General features: G+C 43.0%; 1 protein-coding gene across 1 annotated transcript in view; it reads left to right on the forward strand.

Annotated features, from left to right (window-relative positions):
* The window catches only part of golph3a (golgi phosphoprotein 3a), a 58,680-nt gene that overhangs the window by 25,422 nt on the left and 7,976 nt on the right, over nt 1-25,282 (forward strand). Inside the window, exons 2-3 of the mRNA XM_055632771.1 lie at nt 10,964-11,095; nt 21,661-21,775. Coding sequence (XP_055488746.1) covers nt 10,964-11,095; nt 21,661-21,775 — 247 coding nt within the window. The remainder of the gene's footprint in view (nt 1-10,963; nt 11,096-21,660; nt 21,776-25,282) is intronic.

A 25,282-nucleotide genomic window follows, 5' to 3' on the forward strand; every position in this document is an offset into this window, starting at 1 on the left:
TGGCAGAGAATTCCACAGATTTACCACTCTCTGTGTAAAAAATGATTTTCTCATCTCGGTCCTAAAAGACTTCCCTCTTATCCTTAAACCGTGACTCCTAGTCCTGGACTTCCCCAACATCGGGAATAATCTTCCTGCATCTAGCCTGTCCAACCCCTTAAGAATTTTGTAAGTTTCTATAAGAGATTATGAAAGCAGAATCATGGGTCCTTGATGCTGGGTGTAACTCTTGAGTTAACACTTCACACAGACTGTAAAGGGTCTGTCCCACTTGGGCGTCATTTGCGCCTCATTTACGCGTCATGTAGAAAATAGGTCGGCGCGTGGGTGACGCGCGCATAGCGCATGGTGAGGCGTGGAATCGCATGTAGTGGCGCGCAGTATCACGCGCCGCTCCAGGATTTTGTAGTGTACCGAAATCCTCGCACGCCACCTGTGTGACGTATCGCTTATGCACGCTGACGCATTGGCGTCGCACGCTGGCGTCCCGACGTCACACATGTATCACCGTGCGTCAACGTCAAAAATCGGCCCGCCTTTTATGCGTCATGTAATCTCTAACCTCATCCACACAGACCACTTCCTGGGTTTCTTGTGAGCCTGTCTTGTTGTTGCCCTGCCTGGCTGATCTGTAACTATGAGGGCTGCTGCTAACAGAAGTCTCTGTTGTTGCTGTAACAATAAAATCTGTAGTTCTTCCATGATGGTCATGATGTAGAATAGGGAAGCAGGGTATTCTAATGACGTCACGCGCACCAGACGACTGCGCTGATGCACGATGACGCGTGATTTGCGCGCGACAGTCACTACCGGCCTGTCGCGTAAATGACGCCCAAGTGGGACAGGCCCTTAACAATTCAAGGATATTGTTCACCATTTGCATGTGAGTAGTTAGGTATGGTCATTAATGGGTGGCTTTAATAATGTTGCCACAAATTATGTTGATTACCTCACAGTGAAAATGCTTTTACAAACAGAGAATGTTCAAAAACAATTAGCTGAAATTTGGACACTGATTACGCAAGTTGCATTTCACAATACATTGAAATAATTGTAGTACAGCAGTTTCTATGCACTCTCCAGTTTGGATCATCAATAGACCCATTTTTTTGGGCATTCACTTCTTCTCAAGGTATGCTGTTTCAAAATTGGCAAGCAACCTCTGTAGTCTGACTAAAATTATCATTATCCCGTAGTTGCTTTGATAATATTAACATTTTTTCCAGTACATAAAATATTTCAGCTGAGAATGATTATCATCTCATCCTAATTGATTTTTTTTGAACTGGAAAAACTGTGGTTGACTTGTGCCTACTGCATCCAAATTGAGATCTAATAGCTTTGTAACAAGCTATCAGTTTTTGCTAGAAAAGCGCATCAAAGCCTTTGGAGAGCTTGATTATTATCAGTTAATAGAATTAGCAGGGTGGTCTAAAATCCAGAATCAGGCTGGTTCTTTTCTGAGTATAACGTGTAACATAGCAAAAATGAGCGGAAAGCCAGAGGATTGGGAAACTTTTAAAGATCAACAGAAGGTAAATAAAAAAGTAATACGGGGAGAAAAGATGAAGTACAAAAGAAAACTAGCCAAGAATATAAAGGAGGATATAAAGGAAAGCTTCTTTAGGTATGTGAAGAGGAAACAAATGATTTAAGACAAATGTGGGTCCCATGAAGACTGGTGAATATGTTGTGGGGAACAAGGAAATGGCAAACGAATTGCTGAGCTACTTTGGTTCTGTCTTCACTAAGGAAGACACAAACAATCTCCCAGATGTACAAGGACAGGGGCCCCCAAACCTTTCAGCATGAGGGCCACATTATATATTTGGCACATTTTTGCGGGCCGTAGGAAAAAATAAAGACAATAGACAATAGATGCAGGCGTAGGCCATTCGGCCCTTTGAGCGAGCACCGCCATTCACTGTGATCAGGCTGATCAACCACAATCAGTACCTCGTTCCTGCCTGCTCCCCATATCCCCTGATTCCCCTACCCTTAAGAGCTCTATCTAACTCTTGAAAGCATCCAGAGAATTGGCCTCCACTGCCTCCTGAGGCAGAGAATTCCACAGATTAACAACCCTCTGTGTGAGAAAGTTTTTCCTCATCTCCGTTCAAAATGGCTTACCTCTTATTCTTAAACTGTGGCCCTTGGTTCTGGACTCCCCCAACATCAGGAACTTGTGTCGAATCCCTCTCATCCTTCTAAATTCCAGAGTATACAAGCCCAGTTGCTCCATTCTCTCAGCATATGACAGTCCCGCCATCCCGAGAATTAACCTTGTGAACCTACGCTGCACTCCTTCAATAGCAGTCCTTCTAGGATGTCCTTCCTCAAATTTGGAGACCAAAACTACACACAATACTCCAGGTGTGGTCTCACAAGGGCCCTCAACAACTGCAGAAGGAAAGAAGTGTCAGTTTTGCTGTACGGACTCGATCTTGGAGTGAATGTTCCAGTTCCCATACGCAAACAGGGGTAATGGATAGACAAGGTAGCCAATGGCGTCCGCGGGCTTGGAATGGACTTACGTCGCTCACGTTTTCTCTGAATCGGAGACAGAGACAGCGAGAAAGAGAAGGAAAAAGTTGGGGCTCGAGCAGAGGAAAGTGGGGGCTGGTTGGAAACTGGCAGTGAGGGAGATAAAGTTTTAAAGCGGTGAATGAGAGTAGGAAGCAGCACCGATACTGACATGGTGTACCTGAGAGAGAGGTGAGGGAAGGGTCTGGTGGCGACTGAAATAAGGAATCAAGGATCCCACCTGGAACCGGGAATTCGGTTTGAACCCATTCTTCCAAAGATCCTGTGTGGAGAGCAAATGCTGCAAACACTCTATAAATTCTCTGAGTCGCTGGACTTTAGGACCCGGGGGAGGCCGGAGCTCAGAGCTTGCTGTGGGCCGGATAAAATCTTGTGGCGGGCCGGATGTGGCCCGTGGGCCATAGTTTGGAGACTGCTGTACTAGGGGACAGAGGATCTTGGGTGATGGAAGAACTAAAGGAAATTCACATCCTCCAGGTGGAGCCATCAGTGATGGCAGCCTCTCCAGTGGTCTGTTTGTCTTTTCGTCTTTTTTGTTATTTTTAGTGTGTTTTAACAGTATGTGTTGATGTTCTCGGGTTTGTTTTATGTGGGGGACGGGGTCGGGGGAAACTGTTTTCAATCTCTTACCTTGCCGGAGATGCGATTGTTTTCTGGATCGTATCTCCAGTCGCTCTGCGGCCAAACATCATGGAGCTGGCGGCCTTGCTCGAGATTGACTGAGCCCCACCGCGGGGGCGTGGACTTACCATCGGAGCCTGCGATCCCTTGCCTGGGATAGACACTACAACCGCGGCCTGCAGATTTCACCATCGAGGAGCTTGCAGTCTCTGGTAGAGACTGATGTCGGGAAGCTCCAAAGTCGCAAGAGGTTCAACTAGCTGCGACCCGGGGTCTGATCGCCCGGAGCGGGGGAGCTGAGATACCCCCCCAATGCGGGAGCTTGATCGCCCCGACGCGGGGGTCCAATCGCCGGACACGGGAGCCAAGATCGTCCCGTCAACAGAAGGCTCGAAACCCCTGACCGCGGGAGAACAAAGAAGGGAAGAGATTGAACTTTTTTTTCGCCTTCCATCACAGAAAGGAATGTGGAGGAGTCACTGGTGGATGGTTATGTTAAAATGTAAAATGCTTTTTATTGGTATGACTGTGCAAATCAAATTCCTCGTATGTTGCAAAATATACGGCTAATAAAATATGATTATGATTAGTCACGAAATGGTGTTCAGTAAACTAATGGGACTGAAGGCTGATAAATCCCCAGGGCCTGATGGTCTGCATCCCACGGTACTCGAGGAGGTGGCTCTAGAAATCGTGGATGCATTGGTGATCATTTTCCAATGTGCTATAGATTCTGGATTAGTTCCTGTGGATTGGAGAGTAACTAATGTTATCCCACTTTTTAAGAAAGGAGGGAGAGAGAAAGCAGAGAATTATAGACATTAGCCTGTCATCAAAGACGGGGAAGATGCTGGAGTCAATTACAAAGATGTAATAGCAGCACATTTGGATAGCAGTAACAGCATGGATTTACTAAGGGGAAATCATGCTTGACAAAATGGAATTTTTTTGAGGATATTACAAGTAAAATGAACAAGGGAGGGCCAGTGGACATAGTGTGCCTGGTCTTTCAGAAAGCCTTTGATAAGGTCCCACACAGGAGATTAGTGAGCAAAATTAGACCACATGGTATTAGGGGTGGGGTATTGATAAAAAATTAGATGGCAGACAGCAAACAAAAAGTAGGGATTAACGGGTCCCTTTCAGAATGGCAGGCAGTGACTAGTGGGGTTCCGTAAGGCTCGGTGCTGGGACCGCAGCTATTTACAATATACATTAATGTTTTAGATGAAGGAATTAAAAGTAACATTAGCAAATTTGCAGATGACACAAAGCTGGATGGCAGTGTGAACTATGAAGAGGATGCTATGAGGATGCAGGGTGACTTGGACTGGCTGGTTGAGATGCATGGCAGATGCCGTATAATGTGGATAAATCTGAGGTTATCCACTTTGGTGGCAAGAACGGGAAGGCAGATTATTATCTGAATGGGGTCAGGTTAAGAAAGGGGAAAGTACAACGAGACATGGGTGCCCTAGTACATTAGTCACTGAAAGTAAGCATGCAGGTACAATAGGCAGCGAAGAAAGCTAAAGGCATGTTGGCCTTCATAACAAGAGGAGTTGAGTGTAGGTCCATCTGCAGTTGTACGGGGCCCTGGTGAGATTGCACCTGGAGTATTGTGTGCAGTTTTGGTCTCCTAATTTGAGGAAGGACATTCTTGCTATTGAGGGATTGTAGGTTCACGACCTTTATTCACGAGATGGCGTGACTGACATATGATGAAAGAATGGAGCGACTGGATTTGTATTCACTGGAATTTAGAAGGATGAGAGGATATCTTATTGAACCATATAAAATTATTAAGGGATTGGACACGCTTGATGCAGGAAACATGTTCCCGATGTTGTGGGAGTCCAGAACCTGTGGCCACCGTTTAAGAATAAGGGGTAGGCCATTTAGAACTGAGATGAGGAAAAACGTTTTCACACGGAGAGTTGTGAATTTGTGGAATTCTCTGCCTCAGAAGGCAGTGGAGGCCGATTCACTGGATGCATTTAAAAGAGAGTTAGATAGAGCTCTTAGGGCTAGCAGAATTAAGCGATATGGAGAAAAGGCAGGGACGGGGTACTGATTGTGGATGATCAGCCATGATCACATTGAATCGCGGTGCTGGCTCGAAGGGCCGATTGGCCTACTCATGCACCGACGGTCTATGTATATATGTATCCATACCTGTTTCATTAATACAAAAAATAAAGTGCCGGAGGAACTTTGCAGGTCAGGCAGCAACTGTAGAAGGAATTTACAGATGATTTACTGACGCTGTCGGGTCTAGAGGATGTGGTTACCCATATTAAGCCGTCAGGCTCCCCATGTGATGCTGTCCCTCGTCTTCTTTTTAAAGAGGTTTTCCCGAGCATAGGGCAGTCGGTCCTCGCAATCATAAACAGTAGCTTGTCTTCTGGGGTTGTCCCCGTAAAATTTAAATTGCTGTAGTGCAACCACTACTGAAGAAACCTGGCCTGGACCAGACTGTCCTGGCCAATTTTAGGCCAATCTCCAAGCTGCCATTTATCTCGAAAATCATGGAGAAAGTAGTTTATGCTCAGCTGAAACTCTTCCTGGATGAGCACAACATCCGGGAGGTCTTTCAGTCTGGCTTCAAGGCTATGCATAGCACAGAGTCGGCTTTGCTAAGGGTCTCTAACGACATCCTCCTGGCAAACGACTCCGGTAATTATGTGGTTCTTGTCTTGCTGGACCTATCTGCCGCCTTCGACACTGTGGACCATGGAATATTAATTTCCCGATTACAGCAACAAGTGGGCATCTGTGGCAGTGCCCTGGGATGGTTCAGGTCCTATCTGGCAGATAGAACCATGCGTGTAAGCCTTGGTGGCTTTGAATCCTCCTCTGCTCCCTTGGCATATGGGGTTCCACAGGGCTCAATTTTAGGGCCCCTGCTTTTCTCCCTTTATCTACTTCCACTGGGCTCAATTTTAAGAAGGCATGGCATCTCCTTTCACTTTTACGTGGATGATAGCCAGTTGTATATGCCACTCAGGAAAGAAGATAATTATTCCCTAAAATCACTTCTGTCTTGTCTTGAGGACATTAAGTCCTGGATGGCCTTAAACTTTCTGGGACTTAACGAAAAAAAGACAGAAGTGATTTTGTTCGGCCCTAATGGCTGCCGTGAACCTCCCTTTGTTGACTTGGGTCCACTGGCAGTGTTCGTAAAGCCAACAGTTTTAAACCTGGGTTTTATGATGGACGGTGATTTTAAATTAGATAAACAAATAGGCGCAGTGGTTAAGTCCAGCTTCTTTCACCTAAGGAAGCTGGCAAAGGTGAAGCCCATTCTCGAGCGGCAGCATTTTGAAACAGTAATCCATGCCTTTATTTCATCTCGGCTGGATTACTGTAACGCACTCTACTCTGGAGTCTCACGAGCTTCGTTGGCTCGTCTCCAGTTGGTCCAAAATGCTGCCGCTCGCCTTTTAACCGGAACTCGAAAGAGGGAGCACATTACGCCAATTTTGGCCTCCCTTCACTGGCTCCCAGTGCACTTTCGAGTTCATTTTAAAATTCTTTTATTTGTTTTTAAATCATTGAATGGCCTCGCCCCGCCTTACCTCTCTGAGCTGCTCCACCTATATGCTCCTGCCCGGTGCCTCAGGTCAGCGGATCAGCTGCTCCTTGAGGTACCAAGGTCTAAGCGGAAGCTCAGAGGGGATAGAGCCTTTTCTGTTGCTGCCCCGGCACTCTGGAACACCTTGCCGCTGCAGATCAGACAGGCCCCTTCACTGTCCATCTTTAAATCCTCCCTAAAAACTCACTTTTATTCACTGGCTTTCGACACTGGCTGAGACATTGTTCCTGTTTTTAGTGCTTTTAATGTCTTTTAATTTTTACTGTTTTTATAGTCCTGTCGTCTTAATGGTTTTAGTAGTTTGTAATAACTTTTTGTTGACTTCCCATGTACAGCACTTTGTGGTAACTGATGTTGTCTAAAAGCGCTTTATAAATAAAGTTATTATTATTATTATTATGATTTTTGGGCTAGGGTTAATCAGATTATTTGGAGTAGCAGGGGAAGAAAGTTGGAAAAGAGAGGTAGGTGTGGCCCATGATAAGTAGATACAGGTGAGGGGGGGGTGGGGTGGTGCTGAGATTGGCAGATGGACGAAGTAGCAAAGGCTAGAGATGAAAAGAAGAGATAAGGGTGTCAGATAAAGAAAGAAAAGGAAGAGTGAAATGTAAAGCCGGAGGAACGGATATGGGTGGAAGGGGACTGGGAACGAAGGGGGATAAAGGGGAAATGTTGGACTTGGAAATGGGAGATGAGCAGGGAGAAGGTGAGAGGAAAAATCTTGGTATTCCAAGCATTATCTATAATGTTTTTTGTGAAATACTGACTAAATAGAGGTCACAAACAGTGTAAAAATAATCACATAAATATGCCTGGAGTCTCCACACTCTCCCTCCCATCGAGCTTGGGCACTTTCCTTAAATATTATTTAAAGAGCAGAAGATGTTATTTATATGGACTTCAGCAAGGCTTTTGACCAGATTCAATAACATGGAATGCAAGATGGAGCTAGCCAATTGCATTCAATCTCACTCTCCTAACTCCATTCTCCTGCATTCTCCCCATAGCCACTGACACCCATACTAATCAAGAATCTATCCAGCTCTGCCTTAGAAATATCCATTGAATTGGCCTCCACAGCCTTCTGCGACGATGAATTCCACAGATTCACCACCCTCTGACTAAAGAAATTCCTCCTCGTCTCTTTCCTAAAGGAATGTCTTTTAATTCTGAGGCTATGACCTCTTGGTCCTAGACTCTCCCCCTAGTGGAAACATCCTCTCCACATTCAATCTATCCACTTCATCTGATCATTCTTCAGGCCAACATCCCTGACACGGAGGCTATTAACTTGCTGAAAGAATTCTCAAAAATCCATTAACCAACTAGCTCCTTTTCCACTGTAAAGTAAGATTGGATGAAAAATGACAAACTATAATTTAGTATTTCTGAAACCTGCTTTTGTCAAACTTTATTGAATGTTCTGTGGTTATTACTCCTTTGTAATCGTTCTGGGGATAATTGGAGAAGAGCTGTTATTTAGGTATTTTGTTTTTTTTTATAGCATTAGGTGTGGATACTGAAGGACTGAGGGAACTTTCACTCAGCCCCAACGTATTTTAGAACATACACCGTAGAACTGGTCAGCACAGGAACGGCCCCGGCTTCAGAACATGAACGGTGCTGAATATGATTCCAAGTTAAACTGATGTCATCTGCCTGTACAAGATCCATATCCCTGTATTCCCTGCACTTCCACGTGTCTGTCTAAACACCTCTTAAACCCCACTATCGTATCTGTCTCCACCACCACATCGTTACCCAGGCAAAATAATTTTGACTGTCTACCGTATCTATGCCTCTCATAATTTTATATACTTCTAACAAGTCTCCCCTCAACCTCTGCAAAACTGACAGGCATTTGTATGTGCATTGTTAACATGGAAATCTAAAATATGTGGTCAGTGGTACCCTCATCCTCCATAGGTGTGCAGTCAATCCAAAATCATAAACTTGACAAAAACTTCAACTTTTTTTCATCTTTCTTCCAGATTCACATGCCTAAATTGATTAGTTAGGATTTTAAAGATGCATCCATTTCTCAGTATTGGCCAGGACTCAGTTGTAATTCTCTTGTGTACTGAGGTAGAACATTGTGGGTTCAAGTTATGCACAAGGACGTAACACTCTGTTGCAGGATTGAAGAATGATACACTGTCAGATTGTTTTATTTCAAACAAGAGGGTTCTGTCCATGGCACTATTGGGAGAAGGGCAGGGATGTGTTTATAGGCACCCTGTGTGAAAAGTAGTTGTTGTGTATCCTACACTTCAAATGGGTTATGAGATTACATTCTACAATAACAGGTCTGCATAGTAGGTGGAAAAGTAACACTTTTGGGAATATATAGATGTGATGTGCTGAATGATAATGTAAAACAGGACATGTTTCATTTGCATCCAACTACCATTTTATTTCAGGCCCTGCTTTCCAGTTGGAAAAATCAAAGAGTCTTCTGTTTAATTATTTGTAGTACTGCAGTCCCCAACAAAAGTGTTTCAATCTTCCTGCTATATTGGTTTTAATTCCATTTGGCATCGTTTGTTATAAGTCAATAAACAAATAACGGAGACAGAAGAAACTGCAGATGTTGAAATCTTGAGCAAAAATGTAAAGTACTGGAGGAGCTCAGCAGGTCAGACAGCATCTGCAGAGAATGTGGAGAATAAAGCCCTAACTTGTTCAACCTTTCTCTGTAACTTAGTTGCTGAAACCCAGGCAACATTCTAGTAAATCTCCTCTGTACTCTCTCTATTTTGTTGACATCCTTCCTATAATTAGGCGACCAAAATTGTACACCATACTCCAGAATTGGCCTCACCAATGCCTTGTACAATTTTAACATTACATCCCAACTTCTATACTCAATGCTCTGATTTATAAAGGCCAGCCACACACCAAAAGCTTTCTTTACCACCCTATCTACATGAGATTCCACTTTCAGGGAACTGTGCACAGTTATTCCCAGATCCCTCTGTTCACCTACATTCTTCAATTCCCTACCATTTACCATGTACGTCCTATTTTGATTTGTCCTGCCAAGATGTAGCACCTCACACTTATCAGCATTAAACTCCATCTGCCATCTTTCAGCCCACCCTTCCAACTGGCATAAATCTCTCTGTAGACTTTGAAACTCTACTGCATTACCCACAACCCCACCTATCTTAGTATCATCTGCATACTTACTAATCCAATTTACCACACCATCATCCAGATCATTGATGTACATGACAAACAACAGTGGACCCAACACAGATCCCTGTGGCACCCCACTCGTCACTGGCCTCCAACCTGACAAACAACCATCCACCATTACTCTCTGGCATCTCCCATCAGCCACTGTTGAATCCATCTTGCTACTCCACCATTAATACCCAACCATTGAACCTTCTTAACCAACCTTCCATGTGTTCCTTCTTAAACAATTTTATTTAGTTTGCAATTTGGAGATACAGCGTGGAAACAAGCCCTTCAGCCAACCAGTGATCCCTGCACATTATCCTACTATCCTACACCCACTAGGGACATTTTTTACACTTAACAAGCCAATTAACCTACATTAACCTACAAACCTGTCCGTCTTTGGAGTGTGTGAGGAAACCGAAGACCTCTGAGAAAACCCACGCAGATCACGGGGAGAACGTACAAACTCCATACAGACTGCACCCATAGTCAGGATCGAACCCGGGCCTCTGGCACTGTAAGGCAGCAACTCTACCACTGTGCCACAGTGCCACCCCAACTTCTCAGCAAATGAACTAGCCCAGACCTGCATGCTGTAAGACCTAGACAGTATTTAGGCATTAGGCAAGGAATATTATTATCACAGAAGTGCCACACAATAACAATCCCCCCACAGAAGAGAATTTAATCACGTACCCTTGATATGTCCAGAAACTCCACAAGACCTGCCATAGGTAGTTTAAGCACAGAACACCGAGACAGTTACTCCAGTCTGGTGCTTGAGGAAGAGCAACAGAGATGCTGTATTTTGGATAATAAAAGTATTAAACCCAAGTCCAAGCTGAAACGGTTTAACAAAGTCCAAATGATTTTAAAGTTTTCACAGCACTATTTCATAGAAGTATGTAAGTTAACCTTGTTATTCTAGCCAATATTTATCCATCAATTAATATTTACTGAAGAAACAAATGATCTTGTGTAAGTCTTGTGTAAATGTAAGTCTTTCTTTTCTTGCAGGGTTACACATCATTTTGGAATGACTGCATCTCCTCTGGGTTACGCGGATGCATGCTGATTGAACTGGCATTGAGAGGACGCTTGCAACTGGAATCTTGTGGCATGAGACGCAAAAGCTTACTAACAAGGAAGGTAAGAATTACAACTATGTTAAGTTGAATAAGAGTGTGTTTCAAAAAAGAAATAATCATCCCGTTTATAATTCCAAGATATTTAATGGAACATTTAATTCTTTGCATGTGTTCAGCTGTTAGTTCCACAAAAGTTATGTAGTTACCTGAGGTTGAATTTGTTATTATAAATAAATTGTATTCCCAATAAACATGCTCTTAAGACATTTGTTTTCCTTAAGCCTATATGTGTACATTTTTAGTAGAAACATGTTGTTTATTGATATTGGACCCATGCAAGCTAGCAACCCTTGCAAACAACTGCAGGTGCTTGAAATCAGAAATAATAGCAGAAGGTGTTGGAAATGCTCAGAATGTCAGACAGCAATAAGGGAATGACTGAATCGGAAATGTGGTTTCGCGTTGAAGCAGGGAAAATTAGAAAATAAGTTAGTTTTAAGAATCAAGAATGTTTAATATACATGTGCCGATAACAGAACAATAAAACATACTTGCTGCAGCTTAACGGGCCCATTAATATAACATAAATAAATATACAATAATCAATAATAAAATAAATTAATAATCAGTAATATTGGGTAACCATAATAGTGCAAAGGTCTGTAATGCAACCATAAAACAAAGGCAATGGAAGATGAGGTAGCGGTTAGCATTGTGCAGTGATCAACTCTCAGTCCCTGTGGCCACGCACGGTGGCTGTCCTGGTTTGCTGCCAGGAAGATAGACCTGGCGAGCCGCTGCCTGCGAGACGAAGCTCGAAAGCTGCCAAGCTCAGCCCAAAGCCCAGAGAGTCGTGGAGGAGAAGGAGGCAGCCTTCATGGTCGGCTGCAGGAAGTGCTCCCAGGATACAAAGGCAGTCAGACAAGGAGAGGGACATCCGTTTGCAGGCCAAGCCGGTCAAGGGCGACGAGGAGACCCTGCAGCAGTCTGGGGCATACCTGGGCTTATCTGCACTGGGAGATGCTCCAGTACATCCAGCATGTGCATCCGACTTTGGACTTTCTTTTTGTAAATGGCACCAAGATATGGGGAAAAAGCAGGAACATTGACTTTCGATGATCAGCTATGATCACATTGAATTGCGGTGCTGGCTCGAAGGGCCGAATGGCCTACTCCTGCACCTATTTTTCTATGTTTCTATATGGCGACTCAGACATGTTTGAGCTATGCAAAAAAAAATTCACTGTGCAGTGCATACATGACAATAAAGGACTGTTGAACACCTGGATAAGACAAGTACCTACTTCACACTTCTATTCATAGACTACAGCACTGCTTTCAATGCCATTATCCCATCCGAGCTCATCTCCAGTCGTGGAACTTGGTGTCAGTACACCTCTGCAACTTGCTGACGAACAGACCACAATCAATGAGGATAGGTGACAAATCATCCTCTGTGATGGTCCTCAACACTGGTGCCCCTCAAGGATCTGTTCTTAGCCCCCTTCTTTACTCCTTAAACACCCACAACTGTGCAACCAAATGCAAATCCAGCTCAATGTACAAATCAGCAGACGACAGTACAGGAATGAGATTGCGAACCCCTTAAACTGGTGCTAACACAACAACCTAGGGTCTCGACCCCAAACGTTTCCTATTTCCCCCGCTCCATAGAAGCTGCCTCACCCGCTGAGTTTCTCCAGCATTTTTGTCAACCTTTTCCTCAATGTTAGCAAAACAACAGAGCTTGTGATGAACTTTAGAAAGCAAAGCGGTACACATACCCCAGTATACATTGATGGGGTTGAAGTAGAGATGGTAGAGAGATAGAGAGAGTGATGCGGCCTGTTATCTCAGTACACTACACCCATCGAAAATGCAAGGTCACCCCTAACTTGCTTTCACACTTTCCACCATTCTGTTGAAGAATCTATGATTTGAAATGTCAATCAGTTATCTTGGCACAGATGCTGCTTGACCTGCTGAGCATTTGCAGCATTTTCTTTATTCGTGCAACTGAGTATTTTGGTAGTGCTACATAGAGCTGAATTTTGCTGGCCACTGAGAATACTTTGAAAGAGACTTTGGCCATTCAAACTGAAGTAAGTTTTGGATTTGCCTGATATGGTATGAGTGCAGGACATAGATTTAGCCAATCAGTCTGTAAACTGTCCGTTCATTCTGTTTGTGAACAAAACACGGCATCCAGTCTTGCTGGAATTTCCTGGTGTTACAGTGGGAAATTCTGTCTCATACCTGCATCAGTCAGACGTGATACGGGATTTGAGAACTCGTTGATATTTATGTATATATGTATGTAGCGCCGCAGAAATTGTGCACCTATTCCCGCCCCCCCCCCCCCCCCCCCCCCCCCCCTTCTCCCTTCTGTTTTTGTTTTTTCTGTTTCTTGTTTTTTGTGCTAAATTGTATGTATGCACTGAGTACGAGCAGCTTTCAGTTTCACTGTACATGTATAGTGACAATAAATGGCATATCTAATATCTATCTAATATTTAGCACACAAGGATACAAAGTTGATGGCAGGTAGTTTATAAAAGAATGCTGCTTTATTTAAATGTCTTTAATTCTTTTTTAATTTCCTTGTGTATTAAATCACCACCATTTAATTTAATTGAAAATATATTTTTACTTCAGTATTAATAGTTTGTAAACTCAATGTCAGACAGAAGACCATCTCTGAACTTTGCCTTCTGCCAAAGCCTGTTTGGGTTGCATTTGGAGGATATGCTGTCAGCACTATACATAAGCATTCCCAACCCTTCCCAGACCTAATTATTGTGCAGACCTTGTTGCCTGACTTGGAGTAGAGAACTTGTCTGACAGCAACTAACTCCAGTAAAAGCAAGCACACAAATAAGCAGATTTGACCCACCCCATTGTGTTTGTATATCTATGGTTGTGGAAAGTGGCTTTATGGAACGACCCAAGACAGATTGTCTGCAAAATTATATGCTGTACTTATGACAAAATGTTGAATCTAAAACTGAAGTTACTGTTTGCAGAGTTATTTTGTCAACCAGCCTGATAACTTTCATAAATTTATTGAGAGAAAATAAACAATTTTCTGTCTGCTTGCCAACTTTCATCTTTCACCATTACCACCAAAAATATAATCAACCAATTTGTTCAACTCTGTGCCACTGTATAACCCATTAGTTACACCCATTTTTTTCTATGTGAAACATCTAGAGAGAGAATAGGGCCCTCAAAAAGCAAAATGGTCATCCATGTGTGGAGCTGCAGGAGATGGCAAGGTACTCAATAAATATTTCTCCTCTGTTTTTACCATGGAGAAAAACAAGACTAGGGAACTTGGGACAGTTAATGGAGATGTCGGTATTACGGCCGAGGAGGTACTGGACATCCTAGTGCATGTGAAGTTAGATAAATCTTCTGGATATATCCAAGGATGTAGGATGCTAGCGAAGAAATTACAAGGGCCCTGGCATAGATGTATAAATCACATTAGACACGGGTGAGGTGCCGGATGACAGAAGGGTGGCTAATGTTGTGCCTCTGTTTAAGAAGGGCTGGAAGGAAAAGCCTGGGAACTATAGACAGTGAACCTAGTATCAGTATTACTGGAGAGGATTCTGAGTGACAAGATATCCCGGCAATGAAGACACTATTTTTTACCACAAAATAAGGCACGAAGATTTACCTGTGTCTTGGAGGCCGAAGGATAGGATGTTAGCCAAGAAAGATAGATGGCTATCCCTCAGTACAGCAACATCAAGAACGATGTTGTACTGAGGGATAGCCTAGTCTATCCCTCATTGCTGGCAGCTGATGGGAAGTGGCTGTAAAGTGGGAGGCGGCTGTAAAAGGACAGCGCCGCTGGGGGGGAGAGAGTTCCTTTCACAGCGTGTGGGGAGTCTGGCTAGGGGAGGGAAGTAGCTCGGGTGGCTGCGAGCGGCTGCCGGGAACGGATAGCGGAATCAACCGCCACCTCAGCGCCTTCTACCGGCCCGCCAGCCAGCAACGGTGTCCTTCGGCACAGGCGCTACCGATGAAGGTGGTGGTTGGTGGGTAGCTACTGGGGGGAAGGCTGGGCTCTCCTCTCCTCTCTCTCTCTATCTCCCTCTCTCTCCCTCTCTCTCTCTCTCTCTCCCTCTCTCTCTCCTCTCCCCCTCCTCCCCTCCCCCTCCCCCCCCCCTCTCTCTCTCCCCCCCCCCCCCCCCCCCTCCCCCTCTCTCTCTCTCTCTCTCCCTCTCTCCCTCTCTCCCCCTCTCCTCCTCTCTCTCTCTCTCTCTCTCTCTCTCTCTCTCCCTCTCTCTCTCTCTCTCTCTCTCTCTCTCTCTCTCTCTCTCCGTCTGTCTCTGTCTGTCTCTCTCTCTGTCTCTCTCTCTCTCTCTCTCTCTCTCTCTGTCTGTCTCTGTCTCTCTCTCTCTCTCTCTCTCTCTCTCTCTCTCTCTCTCTCTCTCTGTCTCTCTCTCTCTCTCTCTCTCTCTCCGTCTATCTCTCTCTCTGTCTCTTTGTCTCTCTCTTTGCTCTCTGTCTCGTTGTCTCTGTGTCTCTCTGCAAGCGGCCTGGGAACTGTAGCTAATCCCGAGGACGCGAGGGATCTGGGAACTGCAGCCAGTCCCGGGGCACGCAGGCGATGTTGCCGACCTCTGGGCCAAACCAAACCCTTGATCCTGTCCCGCCATCCCCTTTTTTCAAAATTTAGCAACTTAAATTGGGGGTGCATCTTCGACGTAGCTGCGTCGTCATTGCTGGGAAATACGGTATATGCATTTTGATAGACGGGCTGATTAGGGAAAGTTGGCATGGATTCTACTTGGGACATCGCGTTTTGGGAATTTGATCGAGTTTTTTTAAGGAATAACCAAAAAGATAAACGAGGGCAAGGCCGTAGATGTTGTCTATATAGATTTCAGCAAGCATTTGATAAGGTTCTGTAGGGAGGCTGATCTGGAAGGTTAGATCGCACGGGATCCAGGGAGAGCAAACTTACCCAACATGGAATTGGCTTCAAGGAAGATAGGAAAGCCTGGTCGTGGAGGGATGCTTTTCGGACTGGATATTTATGATGAGTGGTGTGCCTCAAGGATCGGTGCTGGGCCCATTGTTGTTTGTGATTTATATCGGCGATTTGGATGAGAATATATAAAACATGATTTGTAAGTTTGCACATGACACTAAAGTAGATGGTTATCAAATATTCCTGCAGGCTCTGGATCAGCATGGCAAGTAGACTAAAGAATGGTTAATCCGGGTAAATGCATAAAATGTTGCATTTTGGTAAATTAAAACAGGGCAGGCTCTTAACAGTGAATGGTAATGTCCTGGGAAGTGTTGTAGAGCAGAGGCATCTTTGATTGCAGGTACACAGTTCCCTGAAAATGGCTTCACAGGGAGATCGGGTAAAAAGAAAAGGCTTTTGGTACATTGGCCTTAATCAGTTAGGGTATTGAGAATAGAAGTTGGGATGTTACGTTACAATTGTACAAAATATTGGTGAGGCAACATTTGGAGTATTGTGTTCAGTTTTGGTTATCCTGGTATAGGAAGATAATCATTAAGCCATGCAGAGAATATTTATGAGGATGTTGCCAGGATCAGAGGGCCTGAACTAAAGGGAGAGGTTGGGCAGGCTATGTCTTTATTCCTGGAGTGCTCTGCAGGCTGACAGGTGGTCTTATTGAGGTGTATAAAATGATGAAGAGAATAGATAGGGAGAATGCCCAGTTTAACTTTTATTTAGGGTAAGGGAGTGAAAAACCAGATGACATAGGTGTAAAATGAGAGAGGCAAGATTTAATAAAACCTGGGGAGCAACTTTTCACTCAGAGGGTGGTGGGTTTATGGAACGAGCTGCCAGAGGTGAGGCAGGTGCTATAACAGCATTTAAAAGACACTTGGATAGTACATTTCAGTTGGAAAGGTTTAGAGGAATATGGACCAAATGCAGGCAATGGATTAGATGGGCACTTCGGTCGGCATGGATAAGTGGCTCGAAGGGCCTGTTTCTGTGGTGTATGATTCTAGTACTCCATCTCAAGATGTTTATGTAGTGTAAGAGAGTATATTTCTGTAATATGTTTTTATTTATTGTTTAAATCAACATGGATGTAAATAAGAGGTTAGATACTTAAGAACCATGCACATATCAGCCATTAATGTTCTTCACTATACAAATAAAACTGTTACTCAGTTTCCCATTACGACATAAGAAACATCTGGCATGTGTTGAAAATCTGAAATAAAATAGAAAATGCTGGAGGCCAGGCTACATTAGCGGGGGAAAATCATAGAATCATTAATCCCTGGAATCCCTGGAATCTCTGGAACTCTCTGCCACAGAGGGTGTTGAGGGCAGTTCAGGCTACATTAGGGAGTTAGATGTGGCCCTTGGGAAAATCATAGAGATCTGAGTTGGATTACAGCTGACAAAGCGGTCTAATTGTGACTACTGTTCTCAGCTGCAGCGTTCTCTGCAGCGCTCTCTAATCGGGTCACTGCATTTTGTTGCTGTACAAATCTATTGCGATTGAACATTTGTTTAGTGTACTTTGGAAACCATGACTGAATCCACCACACTTTCTGCTCGTGTATTCTAAGTTATAGTTTGTCATGGTGTAGCTTTTCCTCACAACACCCAGATTTTTTTACAAGCCATGTCAGACTTAAAAGGCCTTCTGAAAATCCATACATATATCTACCACATTGCTTTCAACACCTATTTCGCTTTTTAAAAAAAACTTATTTTCTGTAGTTCTTCAGGAAAACGGTTAACTTCAATCAAAATACATTCCCAGGTTAAGAGAGTTTGAGGATTTATTCAACAGCTAAAATGGAAATGGAGTTTCTTAATTTAGACATTTGTCCTCTTTTGACTATAGTCCTTCCTCTGGCGTTACAACTTATACCTCTTCTATCCTTGTCTCACATTTGTCTCTCTTCAATTCTGTCCTTTGTCCTACCATCTACCTTGCACCCCCCGCCCCCTCACATGTATCTAGTTGCCAGGCTTTGTCCTTTCCCCAACTCTCTTCCAGCTTTTTTTCTCATAAGGTCATATGATAGGAGCAGAATTGAGCCATTCAGCCCATCAAGTCTACATCACCATTCAATCATGGCTGATCTATCTCTCCCTCCGAACAGCTTTCACCTGCCTTCTCCCCATAGCTCTTGACACCTGTACTAATCAAGAATCCATCTTTCCCTGCCTTAAAAATATCCATTGACGGCATCCACAGCCCTCTGTGGCAAACAATTCCACAGATTCACCACCTTCGGACTAAAGAAATGACTCCACACTTTGTTACGCTACATTCCATCCGCCACTTCTCTGCTCACTCTCTCAACCTGTCCAAGTCCTTCTGCAAAGTCCCTGTTTTCTCTACACTATCTGCCCCTCCATCTATTTTCATATATCATCTGCAAACTTGGCCACAAAGTCTTCAATCCCCCTGATTTAAATCATTAATATGCAACGTGAAGAGTAGCACCCGACCTCTGCGGAACTCTGCTTGTCACTGGTTGCCAACCAGAAAAAAAAACCTTTATTGCCACTCTTTGCCATCTGCTATCCATGCTAGTATCTGCCTTTTACCATACTCATCTTCCCTAGCAGCCTCACCTGTGGTACCTTATCAAAGGCTTTCCGAAAATCTAGGTAAAAAACAATATCCACTGACTTTCCTTTGTCTGTCCGGCCATTTCCTGCAAATTCCAGCAGATTTGACAGGCTCCCATTGCCCCCCCCCACCCCCACCACAGTTAGTTTGAAGAAGGATGCCAACCTGAAACATCACCTATTCATGATCTCCAGAGATGCTGCCTGATCAACATTTTGTGTATTTTTGTAAACTAGATCTGCAGTTCCTTGTGTCACCAAAGATTGGATCTGTATTCTTTAAAACTTAAATGAACGAGAGGCAACCTTTCTTAGATATATATAGATATGCCATTTATTGTCACTATACATGTACAGTGAAACTGAAAGCTGCTCGTACTCAGTGCATACATACAATTTAGCACAACAAACAAGAAACAGAAAAAACAAAAAACAGAAGGGAGATGGGGGGTGGAATAGGTGCACACATTCTGCGGCGCTACATACATATATACATATATACAGATGGAAGTCCGTGTTGGGCGGTGTAGTCAGTGCATGTGTGAATTTGAATTTATAGTAGATATAATTCAACCTTTCCTGAGTCTGTTTTTGTCCTGGATATGAGAGCACCTATAGCCTTCCAAGGGGGGGTCGAACAGTCCAAACGCAGGATGGTAGCTATCTTTGATGTTGTTTAGATGTCCATCAGGGAGGGGGAGAGGGCAACCAATGAATAAATATAGAGGCTCCTAAGGGGGCATGACAAGGTAGAGTTGAGTTGTTTAACTTGTGGGAGGGCTTATATAAGAAGGCAGTGATTTAAAACAGGTACGCAGAAATATATTTTTGCTGAAGGTGACGAATCCCTGGAATTGTTTACCCAGGGTGGCTCTGGAGGCATGGTCATTTGAGATTTTTGAAGAGGATTTGGATACATTTTTGAAAGGTTGAGGAACTCGGGGCTATGGGGAACTGGCACGGAAAAGGATTCGAGGCTTAGGACATGTAGGGCTCGATCATATTGAATAACAGGATCAGATAGTCTATTCCTGCTATTTTTTTGTGTTGTTATGTTCTTGCAGACAAATTTGCTGATGTTATTAGGAAGGTTTTTAACTTGTGTGGCAGGGATATAGGAAGATGAATAGATTCAAAAGAGAGAAAATTATAAAGCAGGGAATGGAAGGCAGGCTATTATTCCAAATACAGATAGTTCTTCTATAACTTAATACAGTAATTGCATTGCTAATAAAACCTTGTGTTATAGAAAATTGAGTTATAATAACAAATGTGATCACGAGGAAAGGGGGAGAGGGGCTAGAGAGTTTTGGATCTGCAATAATAAAATTATATTTCCTGTAGGGTTTTTCAAACCTCAAAATTATCTACAAATTTCTTACTGTTACTCCAAGCTAAAAATAATAAATGCTACATGTTACATTGCTTAATCAGAGTATCATTGCACATGCGATTGCTTGTCAATTTCAGTCACCACCCACGGTGAAACTAATTAACGTAATGAAAACATGCATTATGGCAAAACTATCGGAACATAGAAACATACAAAACAGAAATATAGGTGCAGGAGTAGGCCATTCGGCCCTTCGAGCCAGCACCGCCATTCAATATAATCATGGCTGATCATCTAAAATCAGTACCCCATTCCTGCTTTTTCCCCATATCCCTTGATTCCTTTAGCCCTAAGAGCTAAATCTAACTCTTTCTTGAAACCATACCCATTGATTTTCCCCTTGTCTATTTTATTTATCACATTCTCAAAGAACTCCAGCAGATTAGTCAAACTCTATTCAATCTTAAACACAAAGTGCTGGAGCAACTCAGCAGACCAGGCAGCATATCTGTAGAAGGGTCTCAACCCAAAATGTCACCTCTCCATGTTCTCCAAAAATGCTGCCTGACCTGCTGAATAACTCCAACATCATGTTTTGTGTCTTAACCAAAATCTGCTGTTCTTTGCTTCTAATCTCTGCTCAATCTTATTGTTTCGTTCAAGGTGCTCTGGTATCCTGATTCTCTCCCTCTCCTTTCTTAAATGGTGGGCTCAAATTCTGTCCATCAATTCATAGCAACAATTCCAGAATCTGTGTAAGTTTGGAAGGGGATAACCATCTTTAAAGTTAAATATCAAGGTCACCAACTTCTCTGGGGTGGGAGATTGCAACCTTCACGTGGTCCGCCCTGTTTCAACTAATGCAATCAACCCAACGTGCACAATCAAATAAGATCAAGTTGTCCTACAACTTTAGGCTGTGCACGCCATACGCAAGAAGAAGAAGACCAACTTCTTTGTACATTGTGTTGATGACTTAATTTTCTCTGATAGAGCTTTGGTTCTTTAATGTAGATAACAGGTTAAATGGACATGCTTGTGTTCAAGTGCATTATACTTTGTTTATGTGGATTGAAGGGTACTGTCACATTTATAGTTCAATTACTCAATACACCAGCACACTACTTTTCTCTTCCAAGAGAATACTTATAGTCAATGGTATATTTATCCACCATTAAGAATATGTGATCTATCATTGCATTGTACTATATTTCTATTTAGGTTGGTGGCCCTGGCTTTGGATAAAAGGGTCTTTGGATAAAAGTTACTACTTCGATGTTATACATATACTCGTTGGATAAAAGTTACTACTTCCAGTATAAAGTTTGTGTCACCTATTTCAAGACCGCTGTTCCTGCCAGAGTTTTAGGATGCCACACTAGCCTCTGAACCCATACATGATCAGTGGAAAAATCAAATAGCTGCTCTTTTGCTTTAGTCAGGACAAAATTAGCATCTATAAATACTTGGATGGTTGCTGAGGGAATAATATAAGTGCTGGTGAAGCCCCTACACTGTCATATTATCAATCAGCCAATTGTCAGACTTATTAAATCATTATTTTATCAAATGAAGTCATTTCTCAAAATAATCCTACCAATTTAATATCTTTGTTGTTAAATGTTAACAAATCACGAAAATGTTTTGCAACTTAAATTTTAAAGAAAACTTGTTTGCTTGGCTCTTTTAGGTTATTTGTAAGTCAGATACCCCTACGGGAGATGTATTGCTTGATGAAGCCTTGAAACATGTTAAGGAAACACAGCCTCCAGAAGCTGTACAAAGTTGGATTGAACTTCTTAGTGGTGAGTTGGCCAAAATCCCCATGATGGTGCACTATACAGGAACTCGAATGTCAAACCAAACTGATTAAAGTGGAACCCCGTTCATTTGAAATATCATGCTATTGTTAATATATACTTTTTATTATCGAACCAGTATATTCTTTTTTAAACTGCAATTTTATAAATGTTTGAGTGCAACCAAGAGTTGAGAGGGATGTTCCACAGTCTCTTTTGTTTGATGGAATCAAGGCTATTGTGAGGCAAAAATTCTGATCCAGGAAGCAATGCTCCAGCAATTTCTTTTCAAAATGAACTTTTCATAAAAGTGTATACAAGTACAACATACAAAAAAAGCCTTAATTGTTTTCTTTACCTTTATATTGTTGTTAAGTTTATAAATTCTTAATGTTTGGCAGCTCTTACATTTGTAGCGTTATCATATTAATTCTATAAGAACACATTGCCAACCCATATGGCACTCTTTGGGCGATAAAAGATTTATATATCTGAAAGGCTTTTATACAGGACTTAGTCTCTCAATGGTTTATGGCAGTAGGATAGTTGACTCCAGTCCTTCCCCACTAGGTTATTGCATTTGTAGCACCAAGCTTTAGTGCATTCCACGGCACATACTCCTGCATCCTGGAATGTGCATGTTTGCAACGTTCCCTTCTGGATATTTTGTAGTAAGGGAAGATCACAAGTTTTGGGAAGATCATAGTGCATTTTTCATTGAGTTGATGATTTCCCATCAGCACCTCATATATATATATTTTTGTTTAGTTTATTGTTACGTGTACTGAGGTAAACCTGATTACAAATGCTTTCTTTGGTTTCTATTTGGGCCACTCACCTCCTGACCTGATCATCATGTTTGAAGTTGATGCAAACATAGCTGCCAAGCAGCATCAGCAGTGGGAGATGGACTGTTGTGTTTCGGGTCGGGGCACAGTAACCATGTTACCATGTTGCCCTTTTGTACCTTACAAGTCAAGGCAATGGCCGTCTTCAACCGATAAAGGATTAATCATATCTCAACATTCAGTAGCAATACCATTGTTGAATCCACCATCATCAATGTCCAGAGAGCTGGACACATCCTCTCTCCCTTTTTCAGCATTGAGACATGGAGCTTTATAGCATGGAAATTGTCCTTCGGATCAACCTGTCCTACTTGCCTGTGTCTGGGCCATATCTCTCCAAACCTTTCTTATCCATGTTTGTCACTTCCAACAAATATTTGGTCATAATGCACAACATCTTCACGTGCTGTGTCAAGTTTATTGGCATTCCTATGAATTACCTTGGAACATTCTGCATTTTAATGGCATTGTATGGCGAGAGGCTGGCCGTCTTTGGGGCTAAGGCAGCGGTGGCCCGACTTGCTGGTGCGGCGTTCTGGCTTTCGGCAGCGGCCTGGAGCTGATGCAGCGGGGCTCGGAGCTAAGACTGCGGGACCCGGAGCTGGGACAGCGGCCTGGAGCTGGGGCGGCGGCCCGGAGCGGAGACTGCGGGACCTGGAATGGCGACTGCGGGACCCGGAGCTGGGGCGGCGGCCCGGAGCGGAGAATGCGGGACCCGGAGCTGGGGCAGCGGCCCGGAACGGAGACTGCGGGACCCGGAGCTGGGGCAGCGGCCCGTAACGGAGACTGCGGGACCCGGAGCGGTGAGGGCGTTCCGGCTTTCGGCGGCGGCGACATCACCACGGAGGTCCGCTGGACTGGAGGGCTGCATCTTCGGCCTGGATCGATCGCCTCAGCGCAGAGGGAGAACAAGGAGGGAAGAGACGGAGACTAAGACTTTGCCTCCATCACAGTGAGGATGTGCTTGGTGAACTCACTGTGGTGGATGGTTAATTTGTGTTTATTGTATGTTTTGTTATTATTGATTCTGTGTATGACTGCAGGCAACATAATTCCGTTCAGACAAAAGGTCTGAATGACAAAAAAGGATCTATCTATCTATCAGGTTGGTTTTGTCAGATGATGTCAGATGACATTTTGTTTGCACAATACTCTGCACTTGCAGTTGTGTCCACATGATGTCACCATAAGCCAGGTTATTTATCGGAAGATGTTCTATGTGATCTTGCTAGATTCATAGAAATTTACAGCACAAACGCATGCTATTCAACTGGGATGCATTGTAAGAGAAAAAAAGTTGATTAGAATTGATGGGATTAATTACATCTGCAAGATTACAGACTTATGATGTATGGTTACATAGTTTGTTACAATTTTATCTTGTTGTGATCTACCTGGAAATGTGCTTTTAAAACTCTTACCTCCTTAAACCTGTCCATCTCATAACACCTGCAATAACAGCAACAAATTGCTGGCTGAGAGTGCATCATCACTGGCTGAAGTCATATAAATTACTGGAAACTCAATGATAGACACAAAATGCTGGAGTAACTGAGTGGGACAGGCAGCATCTCTGGAGAGAAGGAATGGGTGACGTTTCGGGTCGAGACCCTTCTTCAGATTCAAATTTGAAACTCATTTGTGGAGAACACACTGGCCATACATCAAAAATTGAATTGAATACATTTTCCTTTTTATAGTTTTGCACGACGTACATTGCATTTAAAACCGTAACACATTTCTCAAGAATGTCTATTTACTCAAGACAGTCTCCTGTCACCCATAACTTTATTAGGGACCACAGCCACACTAAACAATCCAAAGTGATCAAACTCTGCAATCTTGCTGTGCCTAGATGTGATACTTTGTTTTTGGAAAGGCCACAGTTGGTGTTTTGTGTTGGACAGCAGATTTTAAACAACTAATGGTAAGTAGAAGCAATGTTTCTGTTCTTAGCTTAAAGGGCATGAGCTGCAGCCAGCTTTTTTTGTGAGAGATGCAGCATATGTTGACCTTAAACTAGTTAGTCTTAGCAAGGACATGAGCCAGCATGTGAGAGATGAAGCATATGTGACCACATTTAGTCGGAAATGCTTTGGAAGTACTTTGTCAATCTGAGACCTGTATCAGTAGTCAATTTTAACTCAATTAAGTGAAAACACTTTCTCATTACTATCCTATTATAGCTTCAACTGACGGTGGAACTGAGATTAACATCTTGGAAACAAAATTAGTGTTTTCTAATTACGCATGGGTATATTTTGTTTTTTGGTTGTTTTATTCTTAAATAGATACTTTGTTTTTGAAGGCCACAGTTGAGTGTTTTTTTGGTTTTTGCCTTTGTTACCGTTTAAAATGTTGGCAGATTTCTTAAACAAATTTGACAATGACACAAATTTGAGTGACTTGTAAGTAGAAGCAATGTTTCATTGTTGTCTCTGCCATTTAACTTAACATCTGGCATCATAAATGTTACTACGGCACTACCTCCCTAAATGACATATTTGTTGGTGTTCTTTTTTGCAGATTGGTCAGTATTATAACATATATAACATATAACAATTACAGCACGGAAACAGGCCATCTCGGCCCTACAAGTCCGTGCCGAACAACTTTTATTCCCTTAGTCCCACCTGCCTGCACTCATACCATAACCCTCCATTCC

The sequence above is a fragment of the Leucoraja erinacea genome, chromosome 1 (genome assembly GCF_028641065.1).
Source record: "Leucoraja erinacea ecotype New England chromosome 1, Leri_hhj_1, whole genome shotgun sequence".
NCBI lineage: Eukaryota > Metazoa > Chordata > Chondrichthyes > Rajiformes > Rajidae > Leucoraja > Leucoraja erinaceus.